This window comes from Ischnura elegans, chromosome 1, assembly GCF_921293095.1.
Source record: "Ischnura elegans chromosome 1, ioIscEleg1.1, whole genome shotgun sequence".
Taxonomy (NCBI): Eukaryota; Metazoa; Arthropoda; class Insecta; order Odonata; family Coenagrionidae; genus Ischnura; species Ischnura elegans.
In genome coordinates, this window is record NC_060246.1 from 94,742,060 (window position 1) to 94,762,324 (window position 20,265).

At 38.2% G+C, this 20,265-nt stretch overlaps 1 protein-coding gene and 1 non-coding gene across 2 annotated transcripts; both read right to left on the bottom strand.

Moving 5' to 3' along the window:
- Positions 1 to 6,034: 6,034 nt before the first annotated feature.
- Positions 6,035 to 20,184, bottom strand: LOC124166551. Its single transcript, XM_046544112.1, has 8 exons — positions 19,792 to 20,184; positions 19,598 to 19,646; positions 16,206 to 16,404; positions 15,261 to 15,389; positions 15,078 to 15,133; positions 14,893 to 14,971; positions 10,708 to 10,836; positions 6,035 to 7,692 (listed from the first exon to the last, which is right to left on the bottom strand). The coding sequence occupies exons 1-8, from the start codon at positions 19,838 to 19,840 to the stop codon at positions 7,486 to 7,488; spliced, it is 897 nt and encodes a 298-aa protein (XP_046400068.1). The 5' UTR covers positions 19,841 to 20,184; the 3' UTR covers positions 6,035 to 7,485.
- LOC124173800 lies at positions 17,557 to 17,661 on the bottom strand. The gene has a single exon (XR_006868764.1). It is a non-coding gene; the product is annotated as a U6 spliceosomal RNA (small nuclear RNA).
- Positions 20,185 to 20,265: the final 81 nt, after the last annotated feature.

The window sequence follows — 20,265 nt, forward strand, 5'->3', positions numbered from 1 at the left end:
CAACTTAATAAACGCTTCTGCTTCATGGCATGTAAATACCAACTATTTACATGAGGTTTTAAGATTGATCTAAGATACTTAACTCAAAAAAAAGATTGTGAATTGCTTTGTTATGACAGAACAAGCAAAACTTTCAGTTCACACATTTTTGACAATAAGTAAAACTATAACCCAGCAAAATGTTTGACAGAACCACAAACCTTAACTCCAAGAGGAAGTTGGAGCGGTGAATCAGACATCACTTTTTACATCAACTTCTAATGACCATCAGAACATCAATAACTAATTGGTGCTCAATAATTTCAATCTACAGAATATTCCACAACAATGATAAGCAGGTTAAAGGGGGAAGATGTGGTCAGGATTCAAGAGTGAACAGAGATTTTCATTTAGTTATGAGATAAGCTTTATGATGAAATGCCTATTTTTACTGAATTTGCAGAATACCATACCCTACAAATCCAATATGGTTTACTTAAATCTTACCTGTCATTTTATTATTTCACAATTCTGTTACATTATCCACCCACCAATACCTCAAAATTACCAATCAGAAAGTAGGACTCGATGACCATGAAATTCTGTTTTAGAGAATGGTATCAATAGATTGCCAGTTTATAACCCATTGATAAAATTTCCTTGACTGATACCATGAATGGGTGTACCTAGCAGGGGTAGGAGGAGGCAGCTGCCCCCTCTAGAAGCAAAATTAAATTTAATTCAAAGAAAGTTTTGAAAATTTTTAGTTTAAATCCAAGAAAAGTGATATTAGTATAAAAAATGTAATTAAAATAAAAGTATTTTTTCTGAATAGGTAATTATAAATTCTAACAAAGTGCTGTTATATTTAATAATGAAAGACACTTTGTTTCTTTCATTACTAATAAGGAGCCCTTCCACCACATACGTGCTTCAAGTTTCGATTTGCTGTTATATTTTTTTTGAAATTTTGGTTTCCATAACCTTTTCTGTGTCACAACCTGAATGACCTCGGCTTGCCCCCCTACAGTTTTGATCCTGGGTACGGCCTAGATACCATGGAAAGTGATCTCAATCCATCAGATTTTTTCATAATACATATCCATAATTTTTAATTAACATGTGGCATATGTGCAAAAATAGTTCAATGTGTTCGCATGAAGTACAGTACACTCCCGATTATCTTGGGCTAATGATGGGGAAAGACGGCACGAATAATCCAAACTTTCACTTAAATGTCTTGCAATGTTCATAATTTACCTAAAATAAACAATATACATATTATGATTTATGGTCTTCTTATGAACAGAAGTCAAGTGCGGACGGTAGTAGGCCTGCTTACGGGTCACTATCACGTAATGAGACACATGCACCTGCTGGGGATAACAGACTCAGATAGGTGTAGATGGTGTGAGATGGAAGAGGAAACAACAACTCATCTAATATGCGAGTGTCCCGCAATCATGAGGACTCGATATAGACACCTGGGCTCACCTTTTATAGAGCCCAAGGAAGTAAGAGATCTTCCCATTGGGGACATTTTGTCCTTCGTTAAGGACATTGGCCTCTATGGGTGATCCATTATCAGTGGTTAGCACAATGGACCTTTAAGTCTAAGTGCCCTGGGAGCTGATCCCCCACCGCATAATCTAATCTACACCCATGTCTCGTATAGCGCAAGGGATGCGTTCCTTGGGGTCTTTGCGCTATACGAATTTGCGTTATACGAGAGCGTTTTAACATAGGGAAGATAGGGATGCGTTCCTGGTAGCATAGGTCTTGGGTATTGAATTTCCTCTAAAACATCTATATTCCCATAAAAAGCCTTAGAAAACATTATTTCTCTAAATATTTATAGTTTAGAACATCTTTAAAGATAGTATTCACGCATTCAAAGACTTTTATTCACGTTAAAAAAAATTCTTACGTGCTTTCGAAATTCCGTCCTGTCGTGCGGGTGGGCTAACATCTGCTATCTCAGGGGATCGTAATGCGTTGCCGGCAGTTGATGATTTTTCAAACTAGTCTAAAAACAACTATTGTGTCACCCAGGCCCTTTTGTGGCTCATCGAAATGACAGGAAAATGCAACTTTAAATGCCATTTCATAGCTAGCGGAGTTTATGAATGATAAATCATTTTAATTTGAAGTCCTCCGAGTCATTAGCAGCTACGTGAAACAGTCTTTAAATGCCTTGAAACCTGACCCAGGTTTTCCTTCCCTGAAAATGAATGAACGAGAATGCATTCTTTTCCAAAAGAATATCGTCTCATCAACACTTAAAACTAGTTGAGGGGGAAAGGAGCCACTTTCAATAACAGCTTGGAGTTCATCAGAAAATGTTGTGGTGGCTGCGCTATCAACACTTGCAGATTCACCTGATATCGCCGCACTGAAAATACCTGCTTGCCGTTTAAATTCTGGAACCAACCGGAGCTTTCACTTAATGTCTCGGAGCGATTACCACTCTCGTCTTTTTGTACTGATTCACCATGAACTTTCCGTATGTGTAGACCGCTTGGTTGAAGTTGGTGCGGCTGAGGTCACTGATATTTTAGCTTCGTCTTTATTCAGAATAAGGCATCGTGAGTTTAAACTTCCGCGCAATATCGCTTTGACGCTCTCCATTTTCAAAGCAATTGACCTCTCTCAAGTCCTCTTCTAGGTTAATGGTTTTTCTTGATAAATTCTTGATTTTTCTACACGCATTCCTATTTTTTGCCATATTCTCTTGGTTTTTACTCTGTATGGCTCTATCTATATCACCTTCCGCTGCTGAACTGTATTCCTGAGACGCAGAAGGCCTACGACTGCGGGGAGGGAACGAAGCCATTGTGTTTGAGACTCTATAGCGGACCCTTTTATGTGTTGATGCTATTCATACGCAACTCGGTCACCGCTCCATTTCTCCCCCGTGAATACCGATGACCTTGAAGGCTTTAGCGTAGACTCTCTACTTGGAAGGCAATCGCCCGGTAACCTACGACGGCAAAAATACGTCTCAAACCGTATTGCTGAAAAAAAACTCTTTTCCACTAGCCCCACGCTTAATTAACGATCTAAATTATTTATTATCATTCTGTTAAGGAGACGAGATAAATCTTCGGTAGGCCGGCTATCTAGACCCAATGACGAGTAATACTTTTGGCCATTGCGCAGCAATGAATTTCGATTAATATATAAACAAAAAAGAAGATTTGAGGCAAGAAATAATATTAATATGCGTAAATTGATAGAAATTTCGTGTGTACTTAGCGCAAGTTCACGTTTTATCACGAGAGCGTTTAAGATTTTTGATTAGGCTACACTGCGTTGCAATGTTTCCCCGAGGAACGAATTTGCGCTATATCGAAATTGCGCTAATCGAAATTGCGCTATACGAGACATGGGTGTAATCTAATCTAAAATGATTTATGGAGTTATTCTGTTATTTTAGAGTGCTTCCCGGACTCATTGAGAGCTTTCTTTGCCAGTTTGTGATCTTTTTAGTGGCGATAACATGGTTGAATTCGTATCATTAATGCTCTATGTAAAGCATGGTTTCAAAAATCACACATTCATACCTGTGTGATCACGGATACAGGAAAAGGGTTTGCACGAAACCACTGCTCGACATCAGAAACTACACTGTCAGGCACCACGACACGTAGTCACGTCTTGCATAAGTTGCCCAGGTTGCAACTGCTGCGGGACGTGTATCGTGGATCGTACAGGGATCGTGGTCGTGTACTGCGAGGCTTGGAAAAAACATGAACAGGTGCTCCCGTGAATGCAGCTAGTGTGCGATCGCTTCCGTTTTACAAAAGGGATTCTAACGGAAATAATAAGCCTGGTGTATCCTTGAATTAGTGCAGCAATTCCGAATGATTTTGCATCCGATTTTATTTTTTATGAGGATTGCGGAAAAAATTGAGCGAGTGTGTATATCGTGCACGGATAATCCGCAACCCGGATAAACTGTAGCCGGATAATCAGGAGTCTGCTGTATCTCCTCCAACCTGTCCTTGGCACATAATTCTGCATTGTTGAGTCACTTTCTCAGATCAATTGCAACAAGTAAGGATTCTATGCTTCAAAACATAATATGCTTCATCTTTTAATGTTGTCTGTAACCTTTAAACCATGCATTTGCTCAAACCTTTGAATCCTTACCCAACTTCAACTTACCGTATAAGCGCGTGTACGAGGCGCACCTTTTTTCCCAGATATTGCAGCCGAAAATGGGGGTGCGCCTCTTACACAAACTTCTTATCTTCCCCCCCTCCCCTTCACCGGTTGCAAGTTCAAGGGGAACTGAGTGGCCTTGGTTTTCAGCGTGAGTCAGTCATCTGAAACCCTAGGTCAAAATCAAGCGGCAGGCAGGGGAGTTTCTCCCTTAGTGACGTATTTTTAAAATGCTCCTGTTTGAATTTCTTGCAAGCATCGCGCCGTCACGTCGGTACCCCAGAGGTGAACATTGAAAAGATCGCGCGGGGTGATTCGCTACGGAGCGCGCGCTAAATTTATTGCCACGAGTGGGCATCCCGCGGCATTTATACTGCATATAGTAATATTGGTGTCAAAACCTGCGGTTGAAAAAATTCGAACGAGTGTGCTCATTGTTGGACTTAATGGTGGATAGAAGAAATCGGAAATGCTTATAAGTGAAGAGCGCTGGAGGAGAGGTCGAGGGGAAGAGGGCTCCCTCCCCTCCGTATTTAAAGCTACGAGCGAAGGAGCAAGGGAAGAACACGTCCGATCTTGCATGTGACGTCGTTGCCTTTAAAGCGAAGGGGCAGAGGCGCAGCAATGTGATATACGCAGTTTGCGTTGCCGGAGTTTCCAGTCCGTCTCGTCTTGTTTGAATGCGCTTATGCTACGCTTGTTTCTTCCGAAATTGTCCTGTTTGTTTATTTTTAATATTAGTAGCCTTGTTGTAATTATAAATCTTTGTGTCAAACAATTAGAGCTTAAAAAACTTAAATTCTGTCAGATATACGTCGCGTTAGGTCTAATTGTTTTTAGAACCTCTCGCGTGTCATACAATTGCTGAAAGATATCGAGATATCTTCGAGCTCAGAAGGTGACTCACGTAGCATTTGACCTCCAGAAACTCGGGGAATTGAACCTGGTAGACCGAAAAAGGTCAGTTGGTGGAATGGGGTAGGGATGAAACACGTTTCCATTGTTCCCCTGTAACTTGATATTTTCCTGTGGAGTCTCGGAAAGGAAAAAAACGGCAGAGGCATTAGCTGATGGAGAGCCGAGTGTAGTTCCGTTAGGCCCCTTGCACACACACCGATTTTGGACGGCCGGTAAAATATTGGCCGATATTTTACCGGCGAAGCGATGCTTGCACATACGCCGGATTTTTACCGGTCAAAAGATACGTTGCTAAGTTTTTGAGCCGGCGTCGGCGATCCAGTGACAATAGCCGGCAGCTAACCGGCATTTTGCCGGTGCCGGCGTGTGGTCGGTACGTGTGCAAGCTCCAATGCTCTCCCATTGTTCACTATTGGAATGCGGACGGCCGATGTTTTACCGGCCGTCCAAAATCGGTGCGTGTGCAAGGGGCCTTAAATCTACGACGTGGTTATTATCCTACGGCGCTGAGATTGCCCCGATTGTAGTTCAATCTCTTGGGAAAGCTCATGCCATTTGCCTGTCGTGTTTTGCCTTAAAATTTTCCACTGCTGCAATTCTATTGCATTAGTCCTGCGAGAGCTTTTAAACAAAATTGTTCGTGAGTAGGACAAGCAACGTAGAGCGATGGCGTATGCAAAGAGAGGATCGGAACTCTTTCTACTCCCTCTTATGCCGCCGCAGTTATCAAAATTTCCTCTTTCAAATAGTACTGAAAGAGGACATTTCGATAACTGTCGAAATTCCAGGCATACGTCTGCAACACCGCACGATAGGATAAAAAAATGTCGCAAAATTTTTTTTCTTTATAGCTTAGGTCCTCAAAATAGGGGTGCGCCTCTTACACGTGTGCGCCTCTTACACAAGCTTATACGGTATATTTGCGATTAGCATACTACCATATCCATGGACTCAACTGAATCTCAAAAGCATGTATTTGATAAAAATTTTTAATCATTGTCTAATCTACATTACTTTCCTCATTGACTTAACAAAAAAACATTACAGAGTTTATATCAAAATACAATGAAGTAATTTGATGAACAATCAATAGTTTAGAACCAACTTAAATCTTAGGTCAAAACATGGGTAAGATTGTTCACCCTAAAAATTTCATCAGCATTCAATAAGGATATCTTTCTTCTTTATATACAAAAATAAATTTCTGAGAAAATCTCAATTTTTAATAAAAATTTACAAATAATAGAATGAAATGAATGGTTAAAAGAAACATACATTTAAAAATCATATCATTAATCACCTTTTCCACAAGAATTTGATATGTACAAAAAGAATGAAAAACAAGAAGTTTGAAAAGTCACGATTCCAAACGGACATTGGGAAGTCATAATTGCCTACAAAAACCATAGTACATAAATGCATGGTCTAACACATAATATCACAGGTTGAATAAATATATTACCTTACAGTGCAGATGCATAATTTGAAATTCTAGACTGAAAGTGCAGTTGTGTTACGAAGTATTGAACATTTCAAAGAACCACTGAAATCTACATACTTCGATAACAAAATACTTATAGACGGGAACAGCTATTGCTTTACTCATCAAAATATTAATATCATGAATATGCTGAGAAAAGTTTAAATCCAAATAATAATAAGACAGTATAAACATAAAAGTTTCTAATAAAAATACAGGCCTCCTGAAAAGTAATATTAATGTATCATACACGAATTTTAATTGCCCCAACTTTAAATTCTGCCATTACTTTATTAATCTACAGGGTAAGAAACCATAGGGTTTCCATTCATTCCAAGCAAGTAAACATCTATATCACAATTCCCAGGAAAGAAGAACATATACGTATAACAAACCAAAGCATGTTTTCATTGATGAGTTTAGACCTAGCTGCACTTGAATAAGTAATGAATTAAGAGAGCAGAAATATTTACACCCATCTCATGAGGGTTTAAAAAATAATCTAGAGCTAAAATGTGAAACAACTGAAATGGATACTGCTACGATAAACCATTTTTCCAATTCAAAGACTAACTGGGTCAAAGTTATTTATATGGACACTAAAACATAAGCTAACCTCTGAGCACTTAGCTCAAGTACATGTAACCACTAACAGAATTGAACTCCTTCATGTTTAACTATTTTTCATTGCAGACTTAACTGTCCCAAATTCTATGTAAAAATGGAAAACCAAACCTTATTCATTAAGCCACAAATATGGCTATTGGACATAAAGAGTGCTTTGTGACAAATGGCACACACTGATATTCCTCAAGTGAAAGCATTTAAAAAGGTCCAACTCAAGTTCAGAATTTCATATATGTACATATGTGCTTCTGGCAGGAACATACAAAACTTAGTACGAAAAACTAAAACATGAATAAACAATTTAAATGGGGATATAATTAATTTTTAGAGGGACAAAGTACATCATCATTAAAAGTAGAACCTGGAACAATTTCAGCAGGAACTTGAAGGCCAAAATCAAACTGCCCTTCTTTGCTCAACTTTTCTGGACCACGAAGAGCTTTTTTCGTGATAAATTCTCGCACAGCACCAGCATCTACTGTTGACATTGTCATCCTCCATCCCCAAGCTACCAATGCCATTGGCTGCAAAAGAAAAGATCCACTTATAAAAATGAATATTTTTTACAGCTAACCTATTTTCATGAATGCTTTACCAAGGTGTCCAGCCAATCTACACAGAAAAATTCATGCATAATTCGATGTTTTCCAAGGAAATTTTACAAAATACCAGGTTAATCTTTTGTGATTACTGCCAGAGATGAGAATTAAAACACCCAAAATTACTTCAATGCTTTTAAATAATATTATACTTGTGCATTATTTTATACTACTAATTTAAAGGCTTACACTTATTGATAGAAATTTTACACTTACTTTGTGAATGCCTCACTTGGCACCTCAAGACATTCGTCATAATTTAAAGATTTAAGTATATAACATAGATAAATATGTATATATTTTCATAATGAGCATTTTATGTAATCAATATAATTTGAAGCATATATTTACATAAATTTTAAAGATTCTGAAATTCAATGCTGGAGCAAATATTCATGGATAATTCATGTATAAATCTCCATGGGAAATTCAGGCATAATTCCATATTCTCCTGGTTTTCCAGGTCACCTGTTTACCAAATATCAATCAATCGATCAATAAAAACCCAATTATGACAGTGAATATATGTGCATAACCTAAGTCACATGCCATACAAGTTGCTAATTCATCCCAGCATTTCTATGACATTTCACACCCATGACAAATTTACAAAATATGTTACGTGAATGAATGTGGAGCCCTGTAAAGATTTCCATAACTATCCCAAATATGCTGGGACATGTGAAAGTTTAAAGTGATGACAGATTGAACAACTAAGTTTTTGTAACGGCAAGAGTGCTACATTCATGAAGTGAAGTGACCTTAGGACTGCTCAAACATACATACATACTAAAATTATTACTAGTTCCACGTCATCCAACTCACGTTTATTATCATGCAAACAATAACATTGAAATCAAAATCACTAATGAGATCAAAAGTTAAAAAAGATGTCCAGCAAAGTTGCTCTAATTATTGGATTTTACATTTTTTGGTATATGAGCAAAGAAATTCACAGCTTGCATGTTTGTAAAATCAAATTTTTGGTACATGGAATGGAATAATATTCAATGCAGGTCCTGTAACAAGTGTGCTATTTTTGAGTCGGGGCAAACTACTGCAGTGCTCAGTCATAAGTAATTGCCAACAATTTCTTATGAAGAAAGAGGAAGAAAGCCCATACTGAGAATAACCAGATTGGTTAACTTGGGACTTACAATTAGTATAAACAATTGGATTTCACCACTAGCTGAGAGAAAGAGTATGAATATAGCCACAGTGCAAGCCTCTGGTTTATACACAATTTTCTATTCATGTACACAGGCAGTGAACAAGAGTACTTTCAGTTGGTCACTTAATGTTCTGTGATCCTTTTAGCTGCCACTCACATTTCCACAGTTTTAGCCCATTTTAAGTTCTCCCTAACGATCCCTTTTGGGGCCATTTCTAAAGTTTCCCAAAAAAATTAACCAGACCACCCATTCTGTTTAAACTAAAAAGCAATATTCAGTACACGAAGTCTTGTTACATAATATGCATGTATGTATACCACAGGTCATGGTGTGACTGCAAGATTCCTTGATTTCTACCTCAGATACATGATAAAATGTGGATTGGGCCAGGGTTGTGAGTGTGCTAATATTCAACACATAACACTGCCAAAATAGTTGGGTTGGGGAAATTGGTGGTAGGACGTTCAGGAAAGTCTAACGACCCAACAGTCAGATCCAACTGCTTTCATCAGGCAACAGTCCAGAATACCCTGCAACTGTAGGTCTAAGTGGTATTGGTCACAATAGAATGGTGGTTTGAATGGACCATCAGCAGCAGGTTTTGTGCATAATATTGTTACATCCCGACTTCATTTTTTCAATTGATGAAGTTCTCACACTCTTTTTTTTATGCATGTCTATTCTTTTGGTCGATTCTATCTCCGGTCTATGCATCCTCGTTATCCGTCTTATTCACCTTTTTTGAATGACTCTCTAGAAATTTCCTTTATGCCTGCACGGTGCTGATTGTGCTGATAGTGGGGAATGCATTTTTGATAGAAGGTGCGTGTGTGCTTTTCTGAAAGGAAAGCCATGATGCCCATACTATGCTGATTTTGCTGAGAGTGGAAATCGCATTTTTGATTGCCAGTGCATTTGCACTTTTCAGAAAAGAATGGCGCACCAGTGGACAGTTCTGGAATGCACAGGGTGGTCGGATGCCGTGATGCCTTAAAAACTGCACGCATCATTCACTTGAGGTCATTTCGTCAAGAGTTGGGGCCCATGTAGCGGACGCCCACAAGGTCGTGGAAGGGAAGCTCTACGATTGATCCGGAGTAACCGAGGGAGGAGATCACTCTTGTCCAACAATCAACTGTCTCAAAATGCACTCCTTGCAGCAAACTCAGTATCTTTCATTTCTCACTGATACTGTCCCTCTGAGAGAACCACCTTCGCAGTCTGGAATTCCTCAGCGTCAGTCAAGATACCAAGTCTGAGTCGCCCCTTTTCCATCTGTCTATATATAGGTGGGGTGACTAAAAAAAAGTGGTGGTGTGCTGTAGTATATACACATAGATACATATACCACAGCACACCACCACAAATAAATTGACAGGTAAGGAAAGAAAGGGATAGGAACATATAATGGAAAAAGGACGAAGACAACAGTGCTGTGGTAGATGGAAAAAAGACAGAAATCAGAGGGTAAAAATGCGGCCTGACTGGGACTTGAACCCAGAACCTCCAGGTTGCCGGCCAGGTGCTTGAGCCACCGGGACGCTTATATTTACCATGATTTCAGCGGGGGTTTATACATAGAAAACTCCCTTTGCTTTGGTCCACAAGAGTAACCAATAGATGGCACTCACCAACCAATAGGGGCAGCTCACCACTCACCAACAGAAGGAATGGACGAGGACACAAGGATGAAAGGAATAGTTTTCTAAAGTAAGATAAAGCATTATTTCTGGGGATAGATGAACTTCAAATAATGAAGGACACTTACCCGTTGCTCATCCATTAATGTGTATGGAGTGATGACATACCGCCGCAAGCAACCTTTGACCAATTTCCGAAGTCTGTTGACCTCAATTGGGTTGGCACATGGATGATAAAGCATAACTACTCCTCCATGCTACGGAATGACAACAGATATGAATTACAAGCTCAAATTACACGAAGATACAAAATTATATGTGTGATATATACTATTGTTTCCAAAAGTCATTGCCAGGGCTCCTTGTTCTGCAGTTTCGCACCAGACATTCTAGACCCAACAAAAGCTTTCCTCATTGCCTCTTGACAATGCATGGCCTTTCCAGCAAGGGCCAACGTTCTTGTGCATTGCATGCCAATCCTCCAGAGCTTTTACCAGTAATTTGCCTGATTCATTCAACCAGTGAATGGAGCATAGTTAGACCACAAACTTTTGGAAATGAGAGAATATGCTAATAACAATGGAAGCACAAACATTTTCACATATCATCACCAGCAGTGATATTTTTTCTTAAACACGTGTCTTTTCTTTTTTGCGTGAGTGAAAATAGCAGTTTCTCAGTGAAAACAAGAGTAAATATTGAGATAATTCTATTTTCGTAAATACTTAACAGAATCCTGTAACACAGCAACTGACTTCTGATGCAAGTTGCAAAATGAAGCTACGATTTCACCTAATTCAGTACAGGGTAAACTAAAACAATGATAATTTTTTCTAACAAAGAGTCAAAACAAGTGATGGGCCATGTATGAGCAAGTGAGCACAAACGAGTGACTCCGCCAAAAGAGTAAAGTGACACAAGTCACATTTAAAGAGCTAAGACTCTCCCTCTGCGTGCAACTTTGAGCCCAACTCCCTCTAGGGTCAGCAAACCTCTATTTGCCTTGACACTGCACCTCCCTTTTACTCACATAGCGTATGGTGCTAATAATTAGGGGCCATATGTACATATTTTGAGTATTTTTAAGAGTAGAAACTCTGTTACTTTTCAGAACATAAAGTGACGCCATAAAATTTAATAATGCTTTAACCCTTAGAGTGTGGGAATGTTATTACATGTTTTGCACGCTGTCTGCAGCATTGAAAGAAAATTTTTATTGATACATGGATATGTTGAACTTGGCACTTTCTCTCACCATAAAAATTGCTAAGGGGCTTAACTCTATCAGACCAGCCTTCATGGCAGGGGGTGCCCCCTGCACAGGGGGTCTCTTCTGCACTGTCTAGTAGCTAAAATCACAAACTCCCGCAGCCAAAGGGTTAAACTTGCCTTCTCTACACAGCTATCCACTATCCATCCCTTAGCCCCTCAATGACCTCTTCTACCTCCCCTCCACTCCTTTTCTTGACCTTTCCCCCCGTCGTCCACACTGAAACTACCCCGTGGAGCTACTCAGAGAGCAGCACATTTACGTGTGCAGTGCCTGATGAGGCACCTTTCCCAAAAGAGTTCCATTTTCCATCAATGGTCAAAACACCATTTCCTATGAAATACAGTGCATAGGTACATCTCAGTAGCACGAGTGCCACACTAAAGCCCACACACATAACACACATTTTGTTAAGATGAAATTTTTTCATGAAATGATACTAATGTGAAGAGCAAGGTGTAGGTTCATTTCTTGAGGCTGATTAGGCTATTTGACATAAGCTCCTACTTTGCTAGTGTTTGACTAATATATAGCTCCTCAAAAAAATTGTGCAAAAATTGATTATTTACCAATGCCATCACAGGCTAAAACCCATGAAATGATGGCAGTAAATAACAAGAAAACATATACTGGGTAACATTGAGTGCACGCTTCAAAAGAGTACATCCAAGCCATTTGGTGTGCAAAATCCATATCAGCCTTGGCCAAGAAGGATGTAAATATCTGGAGGTGCTGCATTTGAGTTGTAAGCGTGGTCAGAATTCCACCATCTTGGTTTGACAATTTTCAGACTTAGTCTCAAACAGTGTATGTATATAATCAAGTATTCTATTCCTTATATCGCCTCGAATTTATAAAATGAAAATGCAACAATTACTTCTAGATTGTCATCGGAGTTTGTCATACTACTGTGTATATTTAACTGTCCATATAGTCATATCGTTCTGATAATATATCGTCGTGAACATACTTTCCTACTATTATTGCGACCAGTCCGCTATCATAAGATTTCTATTCACTGTAATCTTATTAATTACCATTAACGGTCAGGGGAATGGATATTTTACACTTGTATAATGTTATTTTTGGCTAAGCTAGTTGCACGTTATTTTTTCTTGAACGCTAGGCACACTAGTCGAAGGTTATTTTTTTAATCAATAGATTTTTGGGTTTCTACAAAAATTTTTAATGAACTTTCTGGTCCTTAGAAAGAGGAGCAATGGCTAAACTATTGTAGGTGTCAGTCCATTTTAACCTTCTGAAAAAATCTCGTCTTCAGTGGTGCTGTGTTATTCTCTTGTGTTACCATTCCTAAGGAATTTTCTGCATAGCTAAGGGAAAGCATTATCAGCATTTACCAATAAATCTGCAAGGAAATAATGAAGGTAACCCCCCACCCCAGATACTCTGAGCGACAATCCTGTCACAGATGGAGAAACACTATGTTTCGATGAAGTGTCCAGTAGCAAGCATTACAAAATCCTTCAAATCAATTTAAATACCCTTGTTGAGCTTATTATTACCCTTGGTGATGAATCGAGTGATAGATTAAGTGAAAGTGACTGAAAACTAGAGCAATGAGTGGCACAAAATATCTGCGAGAACCTGCCTACACCGAACAATAATCCTGCCTACATTAAGATCTGAACCACCAAAACCAAAGTGGGATTTATTCGATAAAAAACTAGGCTACGATATAATTTTTTTGCTATTAACCATGTTTCTTTAAACAAGCATTTTCATTAAAATTGACTCTTGTGCGGTTAATTCAAATTCCTTTTCCAGTGCCTATCCCGTAGCCACTATCGAAAGTTCGTACCAGGCGCAGCACCGAGTCAAGAACCGGTTCATGGTATTGGTCACCGGTAGCCAGTCTACCATGGGGAATTGGGCTCAGGTAAACTCTCTACTGCACAAAAACTCTGCGAGCACTATAGTGATCTAGCAATAGGGTAGTTTCCTTCATCAAAGAAAACGAAAGGCATTGATTCCGATTCTATACACACCATTAGCATATTCATAATATACAAATTATTTGGTTTTAGAAATGCCGGTTTAGGCGAATGCCAATGGTCAATTTTATCCTCATTTTAAAAAGGCCAGATTGGCACCCATGCAATGCCACTCCACGTGATGTCACAGGGACCTAGTTTCTATACGAGTAGATAGGAGTTTTACATCGTCTGAGGTTACCAATGCATGCATGAGGCACAGAGCTCAGGGAAACAATTGTTAATTATCACCTATTAAAACTGGCTAAGGTCGGAAAGTTTTCTTCGTTTGATAAGGTATTAATAATCCTTATTTAATCTAAGCGCTACCAGCTAGCAAGGTACTCTGCTACCTGCTAGCATCCTGCATCCTATCAGCGCTCAAAACCTCGCCCCAAGGTCACCTCACTTGTGGCAGTGGGAACCAGAACGACGTCACACAGAGATTTCCCAGCATTCATACTTACCCGTCGCATTTTCGCGCACTTGAAAATTTTCACTTTTCATTTAATCGCGAAAAATAGATACCATCATTTAAAAATCTAAAAGCGTGAAATACGTACTCCAGGAGTAATAACCTTTCGTTTTAAGCAATAAAAAAATAATAGTAAACCACCCTATTGTTAGTTTAATGAAAAAGAAGTGTGGAAAATAAATTTTGCTCCACACCCAGAGTGTGGACAGGAGGGGCGAGCAGTCTTCTGTCCATTGCCTCTTCCTGTACCGTTATAATGCCAACTGATTGTCGCTGACTGATGGTAGGTTGCCTACTGATCCCTATCAACTCACTCTAAACAGTAAATTTGACATTCGGAGCATGCATGCAAGAATGAATGGATGAAAACTTTCCCTTAAAACACTACAGATCAGCCAAGTATCATAACATTATATTTGAGATAGTTCCACAGTGAAAGAAGTTTCCCTGAAAAAACTCTACATTAAAAAGGAGTGAGTCATATCATAAATTTACAAGCTAGTAGTCAATTTTGAGACCTTTAAATTTCATTTCTTCCAGAAATTAATTATTTTCAGAAATTAAAAAGTATTATTACCTCCAAATTGTGAAGCCATCGCTGTACAGGGACAAATTTATACTCTCCATAACGTGGCCAAAGAGGACGATGCTCTCCACTGCAAGAAAGGCAAACGACAATGACAAGTTTTCAACAAATAAGATATTAGATACATGACAGATAGATAGATATTGTAACATAGCATTATGTGTACATTAACTTACAATGTAGGAATGGGCCTATCATATGAAATAGCTTTGTCCATACATATGTGCCGAGCCTGGGAATTGGAAAAAAAATGAATAACAAGTTGCAGTGTTCAAAGATATTTAATAGGATGACCAGAAAACAGGAAAAATCTAACTAAAAAGAAACATCCCCTTGGTTTATTAAGGTGAAGGACTTACCACATAAAGTGGTGGAATTCTCTCCATTTCAATGAGGGGCGGTAATTCTCTGTTGGGCTTATATTTATAACCAGGGTTGTAGCATGTGTAGTTCATGGGCGAAAAATCCCAGTCCATTTCTAGGTTATTCTGAGGAGAATGAAAAATAATGACATCAATAAATTTTAAGGAGAACCTCTAATTATTCCTCAAAAATGTCCATCTGCATATACATATTCTATATATATATAAGTTCCTGGTACTATTGTGCCAATTGGAAAGCGGGAGCAGAAATTGTTCATACTGGAGATGGTGGATGATAACGTATACCGTATATGTCTGAATATAGTCCCCCCTCTTTTTCCAAAAATGCCCAAGGTAAAAGAAAAGGGGGGGACAATATTCAAACGCATTTTTTTTTACTTTTCCCGAAACTGAAGCCTCAAAATTAGGGGAAGGGGACTACATTCAGGGGGGGACTATATTCGGAGATATACAGTAATTTATTGAAAAAAACAACAAAAATGATTAAATGAGAGGCACATAAAAGCTTCCGCCATCATTATCTTAGTCACTGACAATTATAACTGAAATGTTCCCTACAAACAGCCATGTAAGAATGATTCTTTCACTCATGAAAGAAATGTTTACATTTCCAACTCCCAATGTTCAGCTATTATTATTTAAGGTACCCTACTCATTATGCTAAGTTTATAAGAAACATTTCACGCAAATGGTGCAAATAAGCCTTCCAGAGGCGTCAACTAAGTAACCTAAGCAAAGAAACAACTCGAATATTCTTTTTAAACTAGAAAAATCACCAGAAGCATTTAAAAATATTTTACCACTATCAGTGATTCCTCTTCCTAAGCATACGGCACTAACAAGGTCACGATAATACACATTTATTCTTGGTAATAAAATATATCAAAAAATAAATATATGAGAAGAATGTAGCAGACAGACCTTTGCATCATCACAACCACTTGCTGGGATTCCCATAGCCACTCCATGTTGAGGATCAAAAGGTATTTCATAGGAGAAGAGTGGGTTAGACGTGGTAATATGTTTAGCTAAAGGATTGGAGGATGTCCTCTCGGGTAGCCATCGTCCAGTCCAAGGTTGTTCTGTCGTGCTCGTAGGAAAGATTTTCCCGATAAATCTTCTGAAATAGATGTAAGCACAACCAACGAATGAGTTTAACGATGAGTATTGTAGACGCATCCCACATGGCACAAAATATCTTCTATTGGATATTTTAAATATCTACTAGATGTCTAGAAAATATCTTCAATGTCTCGGATATTTTAAATACCTACTAAAAGTATAAAAATGTCTTCGATATTTTAAAAATCTACTAGATGGTTAATATGTCTTTTTGAGCGGAGACTCTTTTTGTGTATGTCCAATGAAATTAGCCAAAAAGCACCCAAATCTTGAAAAAAAAATGCAACTGCTATGCTTTTTGGTGGATGGTACACAAATTCAATATATGCACGTGCACTTTAAAAGCAAAGGCAACTCTTCTGGAAAATGTTTATAAAAGCGATTTAAAGTTATGATAGCTTCTTTTTTATATATCTACTAGATGTCTGGAATAAGACTATTCTATGAAAGTATGGCTATTGCTTAGCCTTCAAAAATACCAGAAGTTTAGATACTGAAAGTAATTTAACAAAACGATTATTTAAAGAAATGACGCAATATTTAAAAAAATAAAAATATTTGAGACGAATGAACAAACATCGACAAATTAAACCAAATTTATTATTTAATTAATCATAGGGTGCTTTCCAATCACCTTGCGCAGATTAGCTCACATCGCAACAGACTAAAACACACTAGTGCAGACGAACAATGGTGCAGGATGTGTTCCAATCTGTTTAGCGCAGATGACGTCACACCTGCGATTGGAACACGCTCTGAGCTAAACAGTTTAAAACAGATCAGCGCAGATATGCGATTGGAAAGCACCCATAGTTGATAGGTAACCACGAACTGTTCAGCCTAGTTACCATCAACAAACAAACAAATTCAATAAAAGGAAAGTCAAAATTCTAGTCTCTGCTTTTTATAATTAATTTACAACTAATTTTTTTACTGTTGTAACAAATATTGCCATTTACATATCACAGTTATGTACTCATTCATATTACTATCAATCACTCATAGCCCTGATGAAGGTGTTTAAATACGGTGGCAAAAACTTCCCTATTAGGAATTTTTTTTCCAATATTAATTTGACAATGGGAACTCAACCATTTTCCTACAGGAAAAAAATTTCCCATGCAAAATCAATTTTCCCTTAGGAATACGCAAAAATGCAGAACGCTTAAGGATTTAGAGTATCATCCTTGAGCAGGGGCCTTGCAAAGCTTCTCAATATTGTTCAAATTTCAGTGTTCCAATTTAAGTTCAAGTACCGCCGAGGCAAAAACAATGGTAAAATGATAAAGCACCGATATTTATAATTGCAAAACTGGGATTTAAGTGCCCTCGAGAGCTAACTTTGGTCGATTGATTGGAGAGAAAATAAGTACCTATTTTATACTAAATATTACGTAACTATTTCAAAGATAAATTTAATAATTACTTATTGCATTTATTATATACACTTCTTTCTCCTATTTTGATGATTAACTGAGGTTTTGCATTATTAGTTGTATTCAAGACGCTATGCTATAGCATTGCATCTTGTATATATAGTTAAGTCGATAGCCATCAGACTAGAAAGCTACCAGCAACTGCGAGTAGTTTCTACCGGAATACTGACTCGCAAGTACATATAATGAATTCCCACACCTCTAGATCTCATGCATATGATCGTATCAGATCCCATTTCCTATTAGCAGTGGGCGGAGTCACTTTTTCGTATCACTTGGTTGTGTGTCCTATATGTACTGCCTGAGTTGAAATGCCAGATTATTTCGCGATTTCGCTCTCTATGAGATACATGCGGTGCACCCATTCGACCTCAAGCGAATCATTTCTTACGCTCTGATACTCGCCGTCTGCATTTCGTATTTGTCTACCATCAATGACAGTGCGCGGGAATGCTCCCTCCGAGCAAGGGCGCAGCTAGGAATTAAGGCCAGGGGGGGTTTAGGTGCAACTAATACCGGGGTGTAAGGGGGTATGGTATACCCACCAGGATAAGTGATAGGTACGAGATTAATAAATTGCGGAATTTTAAAGATACAGGTTCAAAACGGTGAGTTTTACGGCTTTCTGAGGGATATTTTATTCATCATTACTCTACTTTATTAGTAATATCGATCCAATTACGTAAAATGGATTAAACTAAAAAATTTCTCTGAGCTCTGGGGGGGTTTTATCCCCCAAAACCCCCCACTCGCTGCACCACTGCCTCCGAGGTCCCTAGGAGAATAGGGAAAATTTCTCATTCCTATTGTAAACTTTCTTGTACCTATAGGAAATTTATTATTTATAGGACCAATATAGGTTCCTATAGGAACCCTAATTGTTCCTATAGGAACCTTAATTGTTCCTAAAGGAACCATTGTGATTCCTATTGGAAATTCTATAGTATTTCTTAAAACTCTATAGGAAATAGAATTTCATCTCTATAGGAATCACAAGGGTTCCTATAGGAACAATTAAGGTTCCTATAGGACCAATATAGGTTCCTATAGGAACCATTGTGATTCCTATAGAAAAAGAATTTCCTATAGGAATTTACATAATTCCTATAGTATTTCTTAAAACCCTATAGGAAATCAATGGGGCATTTTCAATAGGGTTGCATTAAAAATTCTTCAAGACCTATACAGCAACTCTGAATCAACATTCATCTATAATGTTGCAGACTCCTTTGAGAAATCTCACAGGAAATTGTAAGCTGCTTTGATAACTTCAAATTTGAAACCATAGGAGGAAGCCCCCATTAGGAAGAAGCGAAAGCCAGAGGTTCCAATATTCAGGAAGAATCCCCAGAAGGCACCCTGCTCCTGCTTCACCAGTAGGCTGTCAGATGAAAATAAACTCTTTTAATACCGAAAAATATTATATTTCAGTCATTTATCCTGAATTTTCCCAATGTACCCAATTTGAATGAATGTCTAGAAAATATCTTCTCAAAGATATGTTGTAGATATAAGAAAAGCGGACATTCAGGCATCTACAACATATCTAGAATTATTACAATATATTTTCTTGACATTAACTGAAGACGTTCTAGATATTTTCTAGGCATCTAGAAGATATTTTGTGCTATGTGGGATATGTAATAAAGTAATTATTTAAATTCAATAAAATTAGCAAGTAAAAATAATTTGACATAACACAAAAGAGGTTACGTAGAAAATTGTATGCAAAATTATGAAAGCGAGTTCCATTACCTTCTTCGCAGACTCATGGTTGACAGTTCAGACTCATCTCCTGTAACTACTGCAATGGGGGTAAGAAAGGAGAACTGATGTAATTTTGAAAATTGAAATAAAATTCAGCGTTCAATATTCCTTTTGTGATGCAATGAAAACCACTGAAGCCTCAGCACAAAGCGCGACCGTCAATAATTGAAAACGTAACTTACCTCCGTTAAGGGCAACGACGGATAAAATTAACACCAAGAAAACCTTCATGTTGGCATCTGAAACCCAAATAGTAGAGCCACTTGGTGATGACAACTGCAAAGGTCACTTCCCAAAACCGACCACCAGCGGTGAAAAAAATGTAATGTTTAGGTAGAATTACTGCAGCAACTTTACAGTATGTAAACAACAACGACGTGTACCCCTATAGTGACACCAGAAAATCCCCCAATATTTCAAAGTTGATACTCTATACTACTTCACCAAGTTTACCAATGTCAAGCAGACAAACACACATATGTTTTACTACAACATTACGACAGTACCACACGATTATGCTCTGTACCACAGTACGACTGTTGACATAGGTTGCCCATATGGCGGTGTCTAACGTGTCAATTGTTTCTGGCGGCTTTTTTGAAGACAGCTGAGTGCAGATCCGATGGTCAGGAGCATCTCAGAATAATAAATGTGCG

What these genes read in the sequence shown, in the direction of transcription:
- LOC124166551 (XM_046544112.1), bottom strand. Translation starts at nt 19,840, where the DNA reads ATGAAGGTTTTCTTGGTGTTAATTTTATCCGTCGTTGCCCTTAACGGA. An exon ending in CGTCGTTGCCCTTAACGGAG is followed by an intron (nt 19,647 to 19,791) that starts GTAAGTTACGTT and finishes CCCCCATTGCAG; the next exon opens with TAGTTACAGGAGATGAGTCT. An exon ending in CATTAATGGATGAGCAACGG is followed by an intron (nt 7,693 to 10,707) that starts GTAAGTGTCCTT and finishes TTTCTTTTGCAG; the next exon opens with CCAATGGCATTGGTAGCTTG.